The sequence below is a fragment of the Cetorhinus maximus genome, chromosome 15 (genome assembly GCF_964194155.1).
Source record: "Cetorhinus maximus chromosome 15, sCetMax3.hap1.1, whole genome shotgun sequence".
Classification (NCBI taxonomy): domain Eukaryota; kingdom Metazoa; phylum Chordata; class Chondrichthyes; order Lamniformes; family Cetorhinidae; genus Cetorhinus; species Cetorhinus maximus.
The window spans coordinates 102,118,542-102,137,783 of NC_135893.1; the positions used below are offsets into that span (position 1 = coordinate 102,118,542).

At 46.0% G+C, this 19,242-nt stretch overlaps 1 protein-coding gene across 1 annotated transcript in view; it reads right to left on the reverse strand.

Moving 5' to 3' along the window:
- Positions 1–5,328: 5,328 nt before the first annotated feature.
- The window catches only part of shisa9a (shisa family member 9a), a 314,843-nt gene continuing 300,929 nt past the window's right edge, over positions 5,329–19,242 (reverse strand). The window contains exon 4 of the mRNA XM_078559129.1: positions 5,329–6,992. Within this exon, the coding sequence (XP_078415255.1) occupies positions 6,619–6,992 (374 nt within the window). The 3' untranslated portion in view covers positions 5,329–6,618. The remainder of the gene's footprint in view (positions 6,993–19,242) is intronic.

Here is a 19,242-nt window from a genome sequence, read left to right on the forward strand (position 1 = left end):
TGATAAGTGCTAGGGCGGTCGTCTCTCACAGCGCTGGTGATTCCGAGGCGAATTCCATCCGCCCCCAACACTTAACCCATCTCAAACGTTAATTTAAAATATCTTATATTCTTTATATACAGATACCCTTCTGGAATCTCTTTAAATGGAAAGAGAATCATTTTACTTCAATCATAATAGAACAAGTTATTTTGGGCTCTGGTTATAAGCATCTTGGCCAATAGAATTGAATCCTGCTCAACATTTTGTCCTGTTCAAAATCGGCTGCTGTGTTTCTCCTTTCTGACGATAGTGACTTTACCACAGAATTAAGCGGCTGGACCAGGACCATAGCTTCAGCAGATGGAAAGTGAGGGACTTTGACCGTTGTATATTCCATTGTCCAGAGCTATCACAATGTACTAACGTCTACTCTGCCAAGCTAAGGGACGCACAACTGGCTCGAATTGAGGCTGCTGTGGTTAGCCCGAAAGAATAAGCTGCAGCCCTTCCCACAAACCATGTGCCCTCCCTTCCTGAGGGTGCTGATTCATGCTGAGCTGGTTTGGGATGGGTCCAGGGGCACCTGCAGGCCCCATATTCATCTCCAGGTATGAACAATGACCCGCAGACTGTTTACCTGTCCAAAGCAAGACTGGCTCTATCTTATCCGAGTCCCACATTCATGCTCTACAGCAGAGTGGCCATTGCACAGTGGGTACCCTGAACGTATCATCTGTAACGGCCAAAATAAGGAGCAGCAGTTTCTTCACTGCTGTTCTGTTTGAGATCAACCCTAATACAGTAAATCTAGGGTCTGACTGGTTCATGTCTCTCAGCAGCATCATAATCAGGGCCTTTTAACAGGTTTTCCTTATATCTTGGGATGTCTCGCCCCTTGAATTGATTCCAACACCAACGTCAATTGCCTATGGAAGCCTTGCTCGGTAAGATCCCACTATCCCCCTCTCACGTTTCACTGAAGCTGGGAAAACCTTGGCAAATGGTCACCCGGCCATAAGGAAGATACATTGTGCGCCAGAATTTAAAAAATAGTTTCGTTAACTCTTAATAAGCCAGACAGTTTCTTTATGGCCATCAAGCACTAACTATAATTGAGCACAAGATGGTGGTTTAAGCACATTGGCACGCCGAAGGGGTAGGTTAGTATGGCAACTGCCTGTATTGGGGAGTGGTCTGTATATATATATGTCTTCAGTTCCAGCTCACGACCAGAGCGTTGCATTGGAACAGCAAACACCCCTCACCCCAGGGAGGTCTAGGTACATTCTGAATCGGTGGGTTGTGGAACTGTTTCTGTGAGAGATGGAGGTGCAGTTTCGAGGGAACTTACGGAAAACAAAAGATTTGCACAAATGCACAGCAAACTCTCCTTAATATTTTATGCACATAGTAGGAGAAAGCACTCAGCAAAGCTCTGTTACATCGAGTGTGTTGTATAAAGTATCCAGCAATACCACAATGTTAATACCCACATTAGACTTACACTCAGCATAAAGCAGGTGTGTGGAAATGTCAATGATGCTTGAATAACACAAATAGCTGGGCAACAAGGTACTAGAGCGTTCTGGGACAACAGATGGCTGCATTCTGCTCCTTGAGTATTTAATGTCCTCGGATCCTATGTACAGAGCACAAGTGAAATTCCTGTACGCTAAACCAAATTGTTCCTTTTGCAGAATTAAAGAGACTGCTAACCTTTGACATTCTTGTGTCTTTCAATCTGAGCTAGCCACATCTGCGGAGTGAAAGCTGTGCCCCCGATACATGTTTTGCATTTACAGTGAGAGCAGCAAGCAGACAGATATCCCCCCACCCCCAGCTGGTGTTTAACTATCACTTGGTGATTATTCAAACTACTATACGCGACATGCGCTGGCTTCTTGTTGGAGTTAATGGAAAACTGGGTGAGAGAAGCTGATGGGCGCCAGTCCAAACACCTGGAACAGCTGTGCAATTTTCTCGCTAACAAATAAAAGATGATGTTGATTAGAAGGAGTGCCCACTTCCTCCCATCATTCCTCAGATCATAATAAATAATAAAATACATTGTAATGAACACCGTCTCCTCTAACATTATTTATAACAAGCCCTTTGTAACAGCTTCAGAGGAGAACCACAGAGGACCTTGCACCAGCCCTATCTCAACCTGCACTGTACAAACACCAACCCCGAGTGCTTCTGCTGTTAGCAAGGCACAAACGCCACTTCAACTCTGCTGCAGTAAAATCTCCATGTTTCCATATCAGGGTCACTGAATATCTTTAAGGCTGCGTTGGATAGATTCTTAATTGACAAGGGAGGCAAAGGGTACAGGGGGTACAGGCAGGAAAGTAGAGTTGGCGGCACCCAGCAGATCAGTCATGATCTTATCAAAATGAGGGAGCAGGCTTGAGGGGCTAAATGGCCTCTTGCTCATAATTCATATGTTTGTATGCTCACACGTGTGTTTGTATGCAGTGCCATGCGTGTCAATGTTGGTCCAGCTACAGTTAATACTACTTGGTCAAGTTGATCTGCTGCCATTAGTTATATGTTTAAGAGAGATGTTAAATAGTCTAAGCGATGTTCAAGTGATTCTGGGTCCAGGCAGTTGTAAATCCCAACCCCCCAAATGATCAATTCTCAAGGAGAGTCGATAGTTAAGTGGGCTGTGATGTTAAAATAGCCCCCAAAACAAGCAAAGGTTTGTAGAGAAACAGAACAAGCAAAGGAGAAAAGCAAATGGCAAAGGAAATAAGGTTGAGTCAAGTGTGCTGTGAAGAAATGAGACAAAGATCATTGGAGCAGTCAGCGCTCCTGTGAATACTCTCAGTAGAACTGTCTAATGTGGTACCAGGTTTGAATGCTACCTGTCTGCTAAAAATTATCTTATTACGATTGATGGGAATGCGTGCATCACTACTAGAATGACAGAGTCGTTGAGGGTATTGTGTTGTTTGGACACTAGATTTATTTCTGGGGTTTTCCGATGAGGAGAGGTTGTGTGGAATGAGCCTATAGCACTCATGATAGTTTGGAGTTTAGAAGAATAAGTGGTGATCTCATTGAAATATCTAAATTCTGAGAGGGTTCAACAGGGCCGATGCTGGGAGACTGTTTCCTCCTCTGAACTGGAGTCTGGAGGGAGAGTGATAAAAGCAAAATACTGAGGATGCTGGAAATCTGTAATCAAAACCAAAAATGCTGGAAAAACTCAGCGGGTCTGGCAGCATTGGGGAGAGAAACAGAGTTACTGTTTCAAGTCCAATACAACTCTTCTTCTGGAACCCCAATAGGGGGGGTGAAACATTAACTCTGTTTCTCTCTCCACCGATGCTGCCAGACCTGCTGAGTTTTTCCAACACTTTTGGTTTTTATTCCAGGGGGAGTGTGGTCTTAGGGTCAGCATTCAGGCCTGAGATGAGGAGAAATTTCTTCAAGCAGAAAGCCGTGAATCCTCAGAATTCTCTAGCCCAGAGGGCTGCGAGTGCTGAGTGGTTGAGTAGACTGGTGTCTGAGGCCGACAGATTTTGAGGTCTCAGGGAATCGAGGGATATGGGGGGTCAGCCAGGAAAATGGAGTTGCGATCACAGATCAGCCATGATCTTATCGAATACCTTGAGGGACTGTATGGCCTACCTACTCTAGCTCCTGTTCTTATCACAGTAAAGACAATAATACAGGGAAAATGTTGCAGCCACAGACTGTGTGCAGCTCAGCTGATGAGATGCTGTACTCCTCAGATAACTCTGATCTCGGTGCGCTCGCTCATGTTTGGAACCTCCATCTTCTGGGCTGGTGGGCAATGGTCTAATTACCTCCCACTGCTTTGTTCCCTCCCACTTTTCTTTAAATAACAATAACCTTGGGATGTGGGCATCACTGGCAAGATGAGCAATTGTTGAACACCCCCGACCGGCCTGAAAAGGTCACCTCCCTGTTTTGATAGAACTAAGTGGCTCTGCTAAGATGATTGGCTGGCCCATTCTCCAATGCTGCCTAACCCTCCAACCCCCTAGGGATGTTGCATCTGTTATACACACTGTTTGCCCCTCACAAACATAGTCCCCCCCCGCCTACACCTCCACCCAGGAACACTGTTTTCCCCTCATAAACATTACTCCCTTCTCCACCCCACACCCAAGAAGTCTGGACCCATTACACACTGTTTGCCCCTCACAAACATGGCCCCTCCCCTCCCCCACCAATCAGGGACACTGGACCCATTACACTCTGTTTGCCCCTCACAAACATGGCCCCTCTCCCCCACCAATCAGGGACACTGGACCCATTACACTCTGTTTGCCCCTCACAAACATGGCCCCTCTCCCCCACCAATCAGGGACACTGGACCCATTACACACTGTTTGCCCTTCACAAACATGGCCCCTCCTCTCCCCTGCCAATCAGGGACACTGGACCCATTACTCACTGTTTGCCCCTCACAAACATGGCCCCTCCCCTCCACCCAGGGACATGGGGCCCATTACACACCGATTTTCCCCACAGCAAGCCGGTGAAATGTTAAAATGAAAGTGGTTCGGGGCATCCCAAATGCCAGGCTGGGTAGGTACAGTGCCCACGTCATCCCCATTCGATGCTCATGCTGAAATTTCTCTGCTAATTGATGGGAGAACTGCTCACAAGAGAGAGAAGCAGCACTGGCAACCTCGCACCCTCCCCCACCACCCCACTGCCTGAAACCAGCCCCTGCATTAACAAAAGCCACTTCAGTGGGGTTTTCACTGAGTCACAGAATTGTTACATAGTGTCAAAGGAGGCCATTCGGCCCATCGTGTCTGCACTGGCTCTCTGAGCATTTTGACTTTAGTGCCAATCCCCTGCTTTTTCCTCCCACCCGTAACCCTGCCCATCGTTCCCATTTAAACAATCATCCCATGCCCCTCTTCAGCGCCTCGGTTGAGCCTGCCTCCACCACAGATTCCAGGCAGTGCCCTTCCAAACCCCTCTGCGCGAAGAAGCTACTCTCTCACCTCGCGTTGGCGTCGGTTGCGAAACAGTCTAACGCTGTGCCCTCTGGCTCTCGATCTGTTCCCCGGCTTCGGCGCCGCTTTGCACACGGTCGCACGGCGGCCGTCAAAACGCGGGAATGAAACGCCAGTCCCACCTTTGCCGCCCAACTGCGGGAGGCTGGTATAAAACTCTGCTCCCTCCAGAGTGCTGCAGGCCTGACCTTTCATCTGAGGCAGTTTCACGAGGCAGCAGATTGCAGAGAAGGATTTATAGGGCGGGGGGGGGATTACATTCAGTCATGAGGTGCTAAAGCCTGGAATACGTGTTACATAGACACTATATTGAAAAGGAATTAAAATGTATTTTTTTTTTGCTGCTATTAAAAAATTGTAGTCTAAAAGTCATTCCACAGGGGGCCAATGAGTATAACTGGTTATGTGAGTAATAAAATAGAAAAGACTATATATTTCATACATAATGGGATTTAAAATTTCATGCTAAGGTTTGATGATAAATAAGCTTAATTCATCAGTGCACAGATTCCTGAACTGTACACAAAGCTGTCTTAGCCCCATTTTCTGTTTCAGATTCTGATTCAGAAGGAATCACAGCATATCCAGTAAGCAGTTGGATACAGAAAATCCTATTCAACCCACCTATAGTACATGAGGTGCAAAATGAACACAACTTGTTCCCAGTACTGAAGATTACCATTAACCGCTTGTGGAGACCAAATGTGAGATCAGTAATAAGAAAAAAAATGCATTTGTTTCCTCCAGACTCAATAGAAAAACTGGCGGTAAGAGGCAAACAGGGTTTCTGATTCCTTTCAGATAAAATGCTGTGAATGTCAACTCCCTTCCCCTCTTTTATTTTCTGCTTTCCACCCTCAGGAGCCTCTGAGGGACTGTCGCATCAATCGATTGAGAGGAAAATGTCCAATGAGATCTACTTCGCAGATATGGTGGGGGTGGGGGGGTGGCGGCGCCCATGTCTCGTCTTATTGGCCTCGTTTGAGCGCTTTCCTGTAGCAAGAGTACGGAATGCAACACCGACAGAGGTTGGAAGAGGGGATGGAGGAGAGAACGTGGGACTACCAACCATCCCCTAAGTGAACTGCGTTGTTGACCGTCGTGAAGGCACAACCCGCGTCACCCAGGCTCCCCTGGGTGAGATGAAGGGCAGCTGACGGGTCACCAAGCTGACCGGTAGCGCGCCGTTCAAGGCTGCCTTATCCACGCGCTTCCTTTGCCAAATGCGTTCGAGGAAGTTATAAAACTACGGAAAACATGCTCCCCATCGTCTTAACCATTCACACAAAGTGATTCCTTGTCTCGAGATCCTTCAATGACTGAAAACCGAATCGTGTTCCTGCAAAATGAAATACCGGTTATTTGTTTTTTTTTTAAAGAATGTCGCATTTTTTTTGTGTTTTTTTTGTCCTGTGGGTTTTTTTTTGAAACATGAACACAAAGTCCATCGTTATTAAACCTTCGGTGTGTATTGCTCATTTTTTCAGACTTTAGTTCCATAGCCCAAATTGCATTCGCCAACAACGTGAGTCCGTTCCCAAAATGGTTCAGTCCTGCAGTCAGGTAGTTCTTGGAATGACAGCCTCCTCTTTTTGTTTTTTTTTAAAAAAAAAACAACCGATGAACGTCATCACACTGTCACTTCTGTTTTGCTGTTGGTTACAAAGTACGGCTGCTGTGCCATGTAATGCTGCGGCTGAGGACTGGCTTTCTCAGCCAGAGGGCCCACGGTGCAGGGCCTCTTGTTGGCGTAGGCTTGCCGCCGGATGGTCGTGTCGTTTGTGTCCCAGGTTTTGTAGTCTGCATCGAAGGCCAGTGGATGTGTGTGCATCTTGGTCATTTTGTTCCTCTGCCCAGTGAGCTTGGGGTTGTAGGTGTCCGAGCTGTGAACAGGATCCTCATGGTCCATCGGCATCTGCACCGGGTGCAGTGGTAGGGTCCCTTTCGCCGCCATTTCGGCAAAATGCTGTCGCTTGGCAAAGAAGTCATCGTTTGCCTTTTCAGCTAAGAAACATGGAAAAAAAAAGGAGAGATAAGAATTGGTCACGTATTCTGAGCGATTACATTTGAGTTGGCTCGTCATTTACGATTCCGAAGCAGAATATAATTTCAATCAATCTTATGGGCAACAATTTCCATTTATATAGCACCTGTAACTGAGTCCAATGTTTCAAGGTGAAACAAAATTTGACACCAAGCCACAAAATAACAGATGTTCGTGCAAAGGACCATAGTCTCGGTCAAAGGGGTAGGTTTTAAGGAGAGACTTAAATGAGGAGAGACAGGTAGAGAGTTGGAGGAGCTGGTTTTAACACGGTGTAAGGGAATGGATTTTGAGTGAGTTAACGATCAGGCCTCCAAAGTTGGGGAGGTTTAGGGAGGGAATTCCAGAGCTCAGGGTTTAAAATTCTGGAGGCCTGGTGGCCAGTGTTGGAGCGGGTGAAAGTCAGGGAGGTGCAGGAGGCCCGAGTTGGAAGAGCACAGAATCTTGGGGAATTGTCGTGTTGGAGGAGATTACAGAGATAGGGAGGGGTAAGGCCATGGAGACCAGGAATTTTGAAATCAAGGAACCAATGTAGGCCAATGGGAATAGGGCTGATGGGTTGGTGGGACTTGATGCCAGTTAGGTTCAGAGTTTTGGATGAGCTCAACTGGACAGAGGGTGTTGGACCAGCCAGGGGCACAATAAAGCAGTTGCTTCAAACAAGTAACACTGACAATCAGCTCTAATATATCATAAAGGCCCATATGGGAGCTAGTGGTATTGTCACTGTAATCCAGAGACCCAGGGTAATTCTCTGGGGGCCTGGGTTCAAATCCCACCACAGCAGATGGTGGAGTTAGAATTCAATAAAAATCTGGAATTAGAAGTTGGGAAGGAAATCTGCCGTCCTTACCTGGTCTGGCCTACATATGACTGATTCTTAAATGCCCTCTGAACAAGGGCAATTAGGGATGGGCCTAGCCAGTGGCACCCACATCAAATCCCAGGTCCCCAGAGCATTACCCTGGGTCTCTGGAATACTAGTCCAGTGGCTATGCCACTGCCTCTCCCAGGTATCCTGTAGATAGAAAGCATCAATAGTGGATTTTACAGTCAAACTTATTCATACAGAACCAAAGTAAGGAAAGAATAACTGGGAACTCGATGAACAAAACCAGAGAGAAGAATTTAAATGTTGACAGATGGTACGAAACTAAATAACATTTGGAACAGGCTATTCAAAACTTATAGAACTAAATAATGGTGTTGACAGTCCTTTGTTGGTAAAGGAATTTTTGACCTTAAACATGTTGAATCTTCAAAGATACATCTGGCAGACGTGTTACTAGGCAGCTGCTCTATCTATTCCCTCATACACACAATTATAAGGCAGTTAGCACTCCTCTAGGCAGCAAATTTCACTTGTTATTGGTTTTTCCTGCACTGAGGAGTTTGTCTTACCAAGAGGATTGGGAGAGTGTTTAAGTATTCCTCTCGGTATTTGGGATTTCTTCAGCTATGTCACTTCATTGTAAAATACACTCATTGTTAGCTTCATTACAGAATAGCTGCCCAAGTCAGTCAAAAGCATTGCAGTGCAGTTTGAAACCAATTTGAAGCATGGGGACATTGTATTTATTGATCGATTCTGTTTGTCCAGGTGATGGATGACTGTACTCTGGAACGCAACTGTATTTCACCTTGTATACCTAGTGACAGCATCAACACTCCGAGCTAAATGTGGGCTGGAGGCAAAACAGAACTCGGCAACATCACCATGGTAATATTTCACAACCTCGCTTTTACAAAGAGCTTGCCTTGTCCCATTCCCATGACACTGGCATCAAATTTTGTACGTTCAGGGAATCTTACTGAATTAGTTCCTGATACCCCAGGCCGTATGGATTTGCACTCTGATGCCTGGTGGGCTGGACGGACAAACTGGGTGCCACTATTCACCTCTCGTAGGGCCTTACCCTCAGTGAGACTGTGCACCTGCAAAACCTTCTACCCATATTCTAAATTAGAAGCCGCAGGGGTCACGGAACAAGTGTTATTCCACCATTCTGCTGCCCACTTAACTGTTTCGAGGAACGGTGTTCTCTGGATGTCCTCACTGTCTTCCACACTTACGCTGTTGTGACGTCCTAACTGTGCCAATCAGATAGAAGGTTCGGGAGGGAAATACAGTGAATAGAATATTGGGTTTTAGGTTTATTTCAATGTTTTGTTGTTCTCTGAAGCTGGGGTTATTTATTTCCTGTGTAAAGCTTTGCCCATTCATCACATGGGAAAAACATTAGGGGGAGGTGGTGGGGGTGTCGTGGTAACGTCATTGGACTAATAGTCCAGAGGCCCAGGCATTGCTCTGGGGACATAAGTTCAAATCTCACTCATGGCAGCTGGTGGAATTTAAATTCAATTCATAAAATCTGGAATTGAAAGCTAGTAACAGTGACCATGAAACTATCATCAATTGTTGTTAAGAAACCCCTCTGGTTCACTAATGTCCTTTAGGGAAGGAAATCTGCCGTCCTTTAGTTGGTCTGACCTACATGTGACTCCTGACCCACAGCAACGCGGTCAACTCTTGACTGCCCTCTGGAATGGTCGAGCCAAGCCACTCAGCTCAAGGGACAATTGCAACAAATGCTGGCCTTGCCCGTGATGCCCACATCCCGTGAACAAATAAATGTTAAAAAAAACCAGCAGAGCGGTAAAGAGATTCAGGAGTCAGAGACCAAAACAAACAGCACTCACCGCTCATTACGCTTACAGCTGCTCAAGGATTTGAACAGCAATTTAGGCAATGGTGTGGTGAGCTTCACAGAAAATCTAGGGTCTGTGGAAAGACTGAATATGGAAGGATGGTTGCTGACAGCCGACACTGTTACTCTTAACTCAAAATCTGGGCCACTGCACATGGGTTACTGTTTTTATTTAAATTAAACTCCTTGTGCTCGAAAATCAGGGAAACAAGTCACCATTTAGCTGAACTTTACAACGCAGAATGCTCAATTACTCAGCTTCATTATAGATTACAGGTGCTGTTGCATTACTTGGCTTCTGTCCGAGAGCACATACATTCGACAAACAGAGCACCCTCCATTACGAAAGTACACTGGCTGTTACAAAACTCTGGCCCGGAATTCTTCTCCTGCGCCCAGAAACTTCCTTAAAATGCTTGAATTCCAACTGGAACGTCCGATGTGGTTGTGAAACTGACATTTCTCTAATCAAGTCAGCTGCAATGTTTCACAGTGACCAGCGCCCATAATCCACTCCAACGTTTATAATCGTCAACCTAACTCCCTAGGTAACGCTGGGGAGCAATTTTACCTCAGAGAGAGAGAGAAAGTCATTGGTTGGAAGCCCCCTGTCAGGGCCTGCGTGCTTAATCTAGTTCCGGGTGGTCCTGTGGCGCTGAGAGAGTGCCGTAATGCAAGGTATGCTGTTGTTTTGGTAAAGTGTGCTCTTTGAGGAAGAGCAGTCTGGTAACCTGGTCAGGACTCCTCTCTCAGTGAACACCACAAAATTGCCTGGTTAACAACTCATTTTCTGCTCGTTTTAATGGGGCCTTGCCGCCCGCAACTGTCTGCCACATATTTACCAGCTTGGAAAATGCTAACTAATTTGGCTATGAAACCTCCTCAGGACGTAACAAGGCACCGTATACCTTGCAGCTTATCCCACCTGAAGGGCCTCATTTAGGGTTGCCAACCCTCCAGGATTGGCCTGGAGTTTCCGGGAGTTGAAGGTGAAGTTCCAGGACACGACTGTGTGAAATCCTGGAGAGAAATCATCGGCACGTTAAAAAAGATTGGGGTTTTTTTTTTGTCATTTTCTTTGGGGCTTTTTTTCTTTACCAGATATAAGAATATTGGAACTGGGAGAAAAAGGCCGCTTAGCTCACACTCAAGCATCATCCAATCGGGTAATGAGTCTTTTTGCTTTCCAATTAGTGTTAGGAAGGCCGTACGTCACAGGGATGGATGTGTTGGCCGACTAATGGCTGGGGTGTGGGGGGCAACACATGTGATGAAACCTCAGATTCCTTCACCCCGCCCCACCCCCACTAGGGCTATCTGTACCTTGCTTGTCCTGTTTTCTACCCTTAATTAGCACATTCCTTAGATAATATCACCACCTTCAACACCTCTTTGTCCTTTTGTCTGTGACATCTATTGGTTATCTCCACCTATCACTGGCCCTTTATCCAGCTCTACTTGTCCCACCCCCCCTTAAACCAGCTTATATTTCACCTCTTTTCTATTTTTACTTAGTTCGGTTGAAGGGTCATTCGGACTCGAAACGTTTACTGTGTTCCTCTCCGCAGATGCTGCCAGACCTGCTGAGTTTTTCCAGGTATTTTTATTTCTGCTAATGATCTGGCTTCTTGTTGAATTTAATGTTTGGGACAACTTACCCAGAAGGCATGATATACCTCATAGCAGGTCAATCGCATTGACCACCGTTCTGCAGCCCAAAACCTGTACCCACAGGCGATGACATAATGAGAGAAGTGGTCATTAAGTAAACCACGTTTTGCTAAGCGTCTGTTCAGATGGTCTATAATTAGTACTGCATGAAAAATGAAAGCTTCAGTCCAATATTAAGGGAATCACTGACACGCATTTACCATATTTGCTTCCAGGTTTTGCTTGTTGAGTATTGATCTGTATCTTTTTCTCAGAGAAATTAACAACGAGAAAGGGCACCTTGGAGCCTTATCGATCTTCATACTGTGAAACCCCTCTTACAGCTCGTAGGTCTGGAATATGTATGTAGCAACATTCAAAACTGCATATTGGGGAAGCAGGTTTAAATTAGCACTGAGCCTACCAGCCTTCTCCTGACGATAGTCCCAGTGCCATTGTTATTGACAATTTTCACTGTGATGTGGAGCACAGCTTCTGAAGTTCAGGAGTTCTGGGCCGGAGAGGGTTTCGGGATAATCTGCCTGGCTAGTTAACGCTGACATTACACAAAGCTAAGTCCAGAACACTGTAAGTAACACTGGTATTCGGAAACACCCTTTTATTCCCATTAAGGCATTTTATTTTCCCCCTTTCCTTTAAGGTTTCCTGATATTCAAACTATTACCCAGTCAAGAGGGTGAGGTCAGGGGGAGGCGATGGTGTAGTGGTATTACCCAGGGTAATGCTCTGGGGACCCGGGTTCCAATCCCACCACAGCAGATGGTGAAATTGGAATTCAATAAAAATCTGGAATTAGAAGTCAAATGATGACCATGAAACTATTGTTGATTGTTAAACCACCCCCACCACCCCACAATCTGGTTCACCAATGCCCTTTAGGGAAGGAAATTTGCCAGTGGTCTGGCCTACATGTGACTCCAGACCCAAAGCAATGTGGTTGACTCTTAAATGGCCTAGCAAGCCGCTCAGTTGTATCAAACGGCTACAAAGTAATTAAAAAGGAATGAAACTGGACAGACCACCCGGCATTGACCTAGGCACCTTCACTGTCTCTGGATCTAAAATCCTGGAACCCCCTCCCTAACAGCACTGTGGGTGTACCTACACCACAGGGACTGCAGCGGTTCAAGGAGGCAGCTCACCACCACCTTCTCAAGGGGCAACTAGGGATGGGCAATAAATGCTGGGCCCGGCCAGCGAAGCCCACATCCTGTGAACAAATTAAAAAAAGACACCTTTGTCAGTATTACTGCTGGTCTGACTGTCAGGCAGAAAGCAGCAAGAATTTCTTTCGTTGTTGATCAGTGATTGTTCCCCACAGGCTGACCGACTCTGGACAGTTTGGTCATGGGACATGTCACATGGACAAATCACAGTTAAGGACCAATCGAGGAAGAACCAGCGTGTTTTCGAGTTGCATTTTGTGAACCAATGCGTTCGATATTACCAGGACACCAACCACTTCCCAATTAAACTAACAACACAACTACAGGCCTGCTCAAACTGTCCCGCTTCACCACTAACATTATAGAGAGAAAGAATTTGCATTTAGATAGGCCTTTCGCCACCTCAGCATGCAGCGAGGCACTTTACAACAACAACCCACATTTACACAGCACCCTTAACGTAGCAAAACGTCCCAAGGTTTTACTGCCAATGATGTGGTTTGAAGCGTAGTCACTTTCGTAATGTAGTAAACATGGCAGCCAATTTTCACACAGCAAGATCCCATGAACAGCAATGCGATAAATGGTCATATACTCTGTTTTGCTGGCGCTGGCTATGGGATAAATATCGGCCAGCATACCGGGGCAGGAGGTGGAGGGGTCTCCCCGCCCTAGATCAAAATAGTGCCGTGGGATCGTTAACGTCCACCTGGTTTAACATCTCATCCGAAAGACGGCGCCTGCAACAGTGTGGCACTCCCTCCAGTACTGCACCGGAATGTTATCAATTCAAATATCCTCCCTTGCAACAGTCTCCTGGGAACTGCAGAGATTCACCAACAGCACATGCACCGCTTGTCACCAGGGCTTCTTACAGGTGCATCACTCGCACTTCTGTCTCTTACAACTCGTCTACCAGGACGTACTTCAAACACCTTCTTCTTCTCTACTTGTCTAGCAAGGACAGTAACAGGCGAATCGGTAACCCTTCCCCTTTTCCATCAAATAGCAAGCGAAGCCAATCGACCAACAACAGATCCTCCCATCACACAGGGGCTTCTCACTGCTTCCAGGGGATTGGCGTGGGTGTGGCTCCTCCAGCCTATACCTAAGCCAATTACTCTCGTGTTTCCAAGACTTCACCTTGGAAGCACAGCTATGGCGGTGAGGAGATTTGCCACTGAGATTCTTTTAGAAATTAGAGATGCAGTTTTTTCCCCCCCCACCCTTGAACGTGTATTTGATAAGAGCGTTGTTGGGATTTTATCCGAGAGTAACGCTTTAATTTTAAAAGCAGAGCCTTTCTACAAACCACATCAAAGAATCCTTTAGAGAATGTCGTCAGATTTGTAAGTCTGCCAAAAAACCACTCTGAAATGGTGACAGTTTCTGAGGCAATTGTGAGGGAAATGAAACTTCCATCAGATTGCAACTAAATAATAAGATGCATTGCGTGTTATTTAAGAAGTATTCCTTCGTAAAGGTGACAGTTAAAATACAACAGATGAGACCACAGCGAATTATTAAAATAAAATCAGCCTTTTCAACAATCAAACGGTGTGGTAAAGTAATTTCAGGCTGGATCTTTGACATTCTTAGTCTTAGGCAAGCACTCAGCGTTTCAATTACCTGAGAAAGAATCCATGCGTGCTTCTGAAAATTCCTAAGAAGGTCAGTCAAAATGCCCCCAAGAATGACAGCACCTGAATCCTCCCATTGCACAGAGGGGGAAATGTTTCAGTTTTGAAATGCAATCATTGCTAAGTGTCCTGCCGGGCGTGCCAGAGTCATGTGACCTCCACCATGCGGGAATGTCTGGGGGCAGCCATGATACATTCAGTTCAATAAGGACGCTACGCTAGACACACTGTAGTCTGTGAACTTGTTACACGGTGTCAGGAGTGGAGTTTCGAAAATATGGAAGAGAAGCCGCAGCTACTGAAAGAGGAACACTGAAACATTCCGACCTGCTAAAAGCTGCTGAAAAAAACAACTACAGACAAGGGAAAGCTAACGCACACTGAAGACTGCAAGTAAAATACAGGGAGAGGCAAAAACGGCTGTAAATTTTCCACTCCCAGCTCCTGTCAAAATGAGAGGCAATATGCGGCACAACTGGCAACTTTTCCACTTGCAATGGCAAAACTGCGAGACTGCAACAGATTTAATTAACAAGCCAGAGCTGATACAATTAGCCACACTTTTAACACTGCTGGGGAGGGTCTGCTACAAATTGTATTCCACCCTAAATCTATCCGAAGAACAGAGAAAAACAGATGGCAGAGGTTTTGAAAGCCTCGGGGGTGTGCTTTGAACCCCAAGTGAATGTAACTTATGAACAGTACATGTTCAACATTAGGGCTCAAGGTGAAAAGAGAGTCCTTTGATCAGTATGTGACTGAGAACAAGTCAACTGAGAGTGGAGAAACTTACTCTCAAGAAAGCGACGGCCATGTGTAAAAATGCGGAGGCTGTAAAACATCAGCTCAAGCAGGTGTGGCAGAGCAGGCCCAGAGGTGCTTTACACTGAGACACGTTCCAGACCGAAAGAGCAGAGCAATCACAGACAGTGGAGAGGTTGCAAGTACTGCGGAGGACATCACATACAGGAAAAGAAGGATTATCCAGCGTGGGGAAAGCAGTGTTTTAACTGCAAGAAACCAAATCATTTTGCACACAAGTGTTTGGCTAGAAAGGAGCAAAACAAGCCCATACAGATGGCCACTGGAGAGGTATCAGCCGAAGAGTCTGATGAAGGACTGCACACCACACAACAGGTTCGTTCCACCAAGTCTATAAGTGAGAAGGCTGTTAGAGTGATGACTGCAGAAGGAGAGCATCAAGTGAACAAGCAGTGTCAGATAGACACTGATGCAACATCATGATCTTCACAGGTCTGTCTCAATATGGTGATCCAAAACTGAAGCATTCGAACGTGAGGTTGAGGCTATATGGCGGCACGACACTCATACCGAGAGGACAAATTAGTCGGAGAGCCCAATGCAACAGCAGGAAGGAAGATCTCGAGTTCCAGATCATAGATGGGACGCAACAGCCACTCATCTCTGCTGCAGCAAGTCTAAAGCTTGGACCGGTAGCTCTGAACGTGCCAACAAAGACTCACAATGTGTCGCAGTACGCAAAACCACTGACTGACAAACAGATCCTAGAGAGGTACAAGGATGTGTTTACAGGGTTGGGGCGTCTACCTGGAGAATATCAGCTCAAAGTAGATGAGTGTGTAAGGTGAATTCAGCATCTGCTGAGAAACGTTCCAGCTGCCCTCAAATCCAGCCTAAGAGACAAGATAGAAGAGCTGGAAAAGGAGGGAGTAATCGGGAAAGTGCAGAAAGATTAGCAGCATGGTAATGGTGAAACAACCTGGAAAGCAGCGAGTATGCTCAGACCCAAAGGATCTAAATAAAGCGCTGAAGAGACTCACTGCCCCATGCCAACCACCAAAGGAATTTTGCCACAACTTTCCAAGGCAAAGATCTTTACTACCCTAGAAGTGAAGACTAGTTACTGGCAAGTGAAGCTGCATGAGATAAGCAGCTTTCTCACTACATTCTGGACGCTGTTTGGGAGGGACAGATGGTTGCATATCTCATTTGGCATCTCCACAGTCTCAGAATAGTATCAACACAAACAGCATGAGATAGTCAGTGATCTTCCTGGGGTGGAAACCACGGTGGATAATCTACTAGTCTATGGATGTGGGGACATAATGGAAGAAGCCATAGCGGGACCACAATCAGAATTTAATACGACTGCTGGAGAGAGCTCACCAGATGAACCTGAAGCTGAGCAAGAAAAAATGACAATTGAAGATGACTGAAGTCAAGTACATAGGTCATATACTGACAGCAAAAAGTCTTTGTCCGGATCCCGACAAGGTGAGAGCTGTAGCAGCGACCAACAGATGTAAAAGCAGTGCAATGATTTGTTGGATTTGTGAACTATTTAGCAAATTATTTGCCTAATTTGTCGCTGGAGTGTGAACCACTATGAAAGCTCACTGCCAAAGAGGTGCAGTGGTTATTGGAGCACAAAACAAGAAACAGCGTTCACTAAAATCAAACAACTAATGATGACAATGCCAGTGCTGAAGTACTGGGATGTCAATGATGAAGTCACCTTGCAGTGTGACGCCAGCAAGACAGGTCTTGGAGCAACCCTAATACAGCAAGGACAACTGATGGCATTTACATCCAAGGCACGAATGCAAACGGAATGACGCTATGCTCAGATCGAGAAAGAGTGTCTGGTTATTGTTTTTGCTTGTGAGCATTTTCATCAATACCTGCTTGGGAGAGAGAAAGTCACAGTGGAGTCTGACCGCAGGCCCTTCAAACCATTTTTCTCAAACCGTTACTATCTGCTCCAAAGTGTCTGCAAGGAGTGTTACTTTGGTTACAGAGATATCATCTGGATGTGACTTACACAGATGTACATCGCTGACACGCTGTCGGGAGCAGCGCTCCCCATGAAGAAAGTTGATCATGTGAAATCTTTCAGATTCAACGTGAAGCAGCAGCTTGACATGCTCTGGAAGTCGTCAATGCAGCAGAGACATTGCATCTGACAAGACAAGCGCCTTGCTCAAATCAAGCGAACTACCCAGCACGATGCAACTCTCCAAGTGTTCCAAGCAGTAATGATGAGAGGATGGCCTGAAAGCATCAAGGTCACACCTGTGGCCACAAGAGCCCATTGAGCTCACTGAGATGAACTGACAGCCTGAGCCGGGTTCTTGTACAAAGGAAATAGAGTCATCATCCCTACGGAGATGAGAGGAGAGATGCTGAAGCACGTCCATGCAAGCCATCGAGGAATTAAATCAAGCCTGAGAAAGGCAAGAGAAGTGCTCTACTGACCAAACATGAGCAATGAAATTAAAGACCACATCGGCCAGTGCGGTGCTTGTAGTGGGCACCAAGCTAAACAAGCTGGAGAACCACTGATGATGCAATGACACTCCAGGCAGACCATGGGTGAAGCTAGGAAAAATAAAAATACCTGGAAAAACTCAGCAGGTCTGGCAGCATCGGTGGAGAAGAGCAAAGTTGACGTTTCGAGTCCTCATGACCCTTCAACAGAACTAAGTAGAAATAGGAAAGGGGTGAAATATAAGCTGGTTTGGGGGAGTGGAGGGTGGGGGGGAGAAGGGGGGGTGGGTTGTTGGGACAAGCAAGCAGTGATAGGAGGAGATAACCAAAAGATGTCACAGACAAAAGAGCAAAGAGGTGTTGAAGGTGGTGATATTATCTAAAAGAATGTGCTAATTAAGAATGGATAGCAGGACACGCAAAACAAAAACAGAAATATCTGGAAAAACTCAGCAGGTCTGACAGCATTGGCGGAGAAGAGCACAGTTGACATTTCGAGTCCTCGTGACCCTTCAACAGAACTCGAAACGTCAACTGTGCTCTTCTCCGCCGATGCTGCCAGACCTGCTGAGTTTTTCCAGGTAATTCTGTTTTTGTTTTGGATTTCCAGCATCCGCAGTTTTTTGTTTTTATCTATATGGATGAAGCTGGGAGTGGATCTCTTCACTATAGTAGGCACTGATTATCTTGTCACTGTCGACTACTATTCTGTCTACTGGGAGGTAGACCAGCCGACATCAATGACGACAGCAGAGACAGTTTAATGCTTCGAGGCACACTTCAGCCATTACAGCGTTCCAGACATTGTTATGAATGTCAATGGCCCTCAGTTCACGACTGAAGAATTCTGCCGCTTCACACAGGATTGGGAAATTCAACACTGCACATCGTCTCAAATGGAAAGGCTGAAGCGGCAGAGAAAATCGCCAAAGGATTCATCAAGAAATTGCACAAATCTAGCACAGATGTATACAAGGCAATTCTCGAGAGGAGAAACACACCGACCAATGGCATGGAAAGTAGTCCAGTCTCGCTGCACACAAACTGCTCTTCCAATAGCCAAAAAGCTACTGAAGCCAGGAGTAGTAACAGGCATTGGGTGAAAAAGTCAAGGTGAAACGGCAGAAAGCCAAATCTCACTTTGACAAAACTGCCAAGCCATTGCCGGAGCTGAGCATTGGAGAGCCAGTCACGGTACAAAGCTTCAATGCTCTCAAAAGAATTCAGCCCACATGGCAGCTTGGGACATGTGTAAGAGAGGCTGTCACCTCGACCATACGCGGTGTGGATGTGAACAACTGCAATCGCAGGCATCACACGCACAACCAGAGAAGCTGTTCTTTCACTGCAGGCAGCCGATCAGGAAGATGGGATCTCACCAGTTACACAGAATACAGAACAACCAACGCTGCTGGAGGACCACCAGTCCCCAACAGCAGAAATGGAACAAGAACAGCTAAACGACACTCCCCAGAGAAGGAACATCATCCAGATGAACAGCCAATGACAACGCACACATGTACTATTAAGAGACCTCCACGATTTAATGATTATGTATGCAATGCATGTGCAGAGACTGACCAGAATAACGAACAGTTTGTTAATGCTTGAGAACTGTTGTGGTGTAGTGAGTAACTTGGGTAATTCTCAGTTACAGAGGTAGTGCATGCAAATTTGTCTGTTGTTCATTATGGAAAGGGGGATGTTTGGGTTTGAAATGCAATCATTACTAAATATCCTACCTGCCTTGCCACATTCATGTGACCTCTATCATGC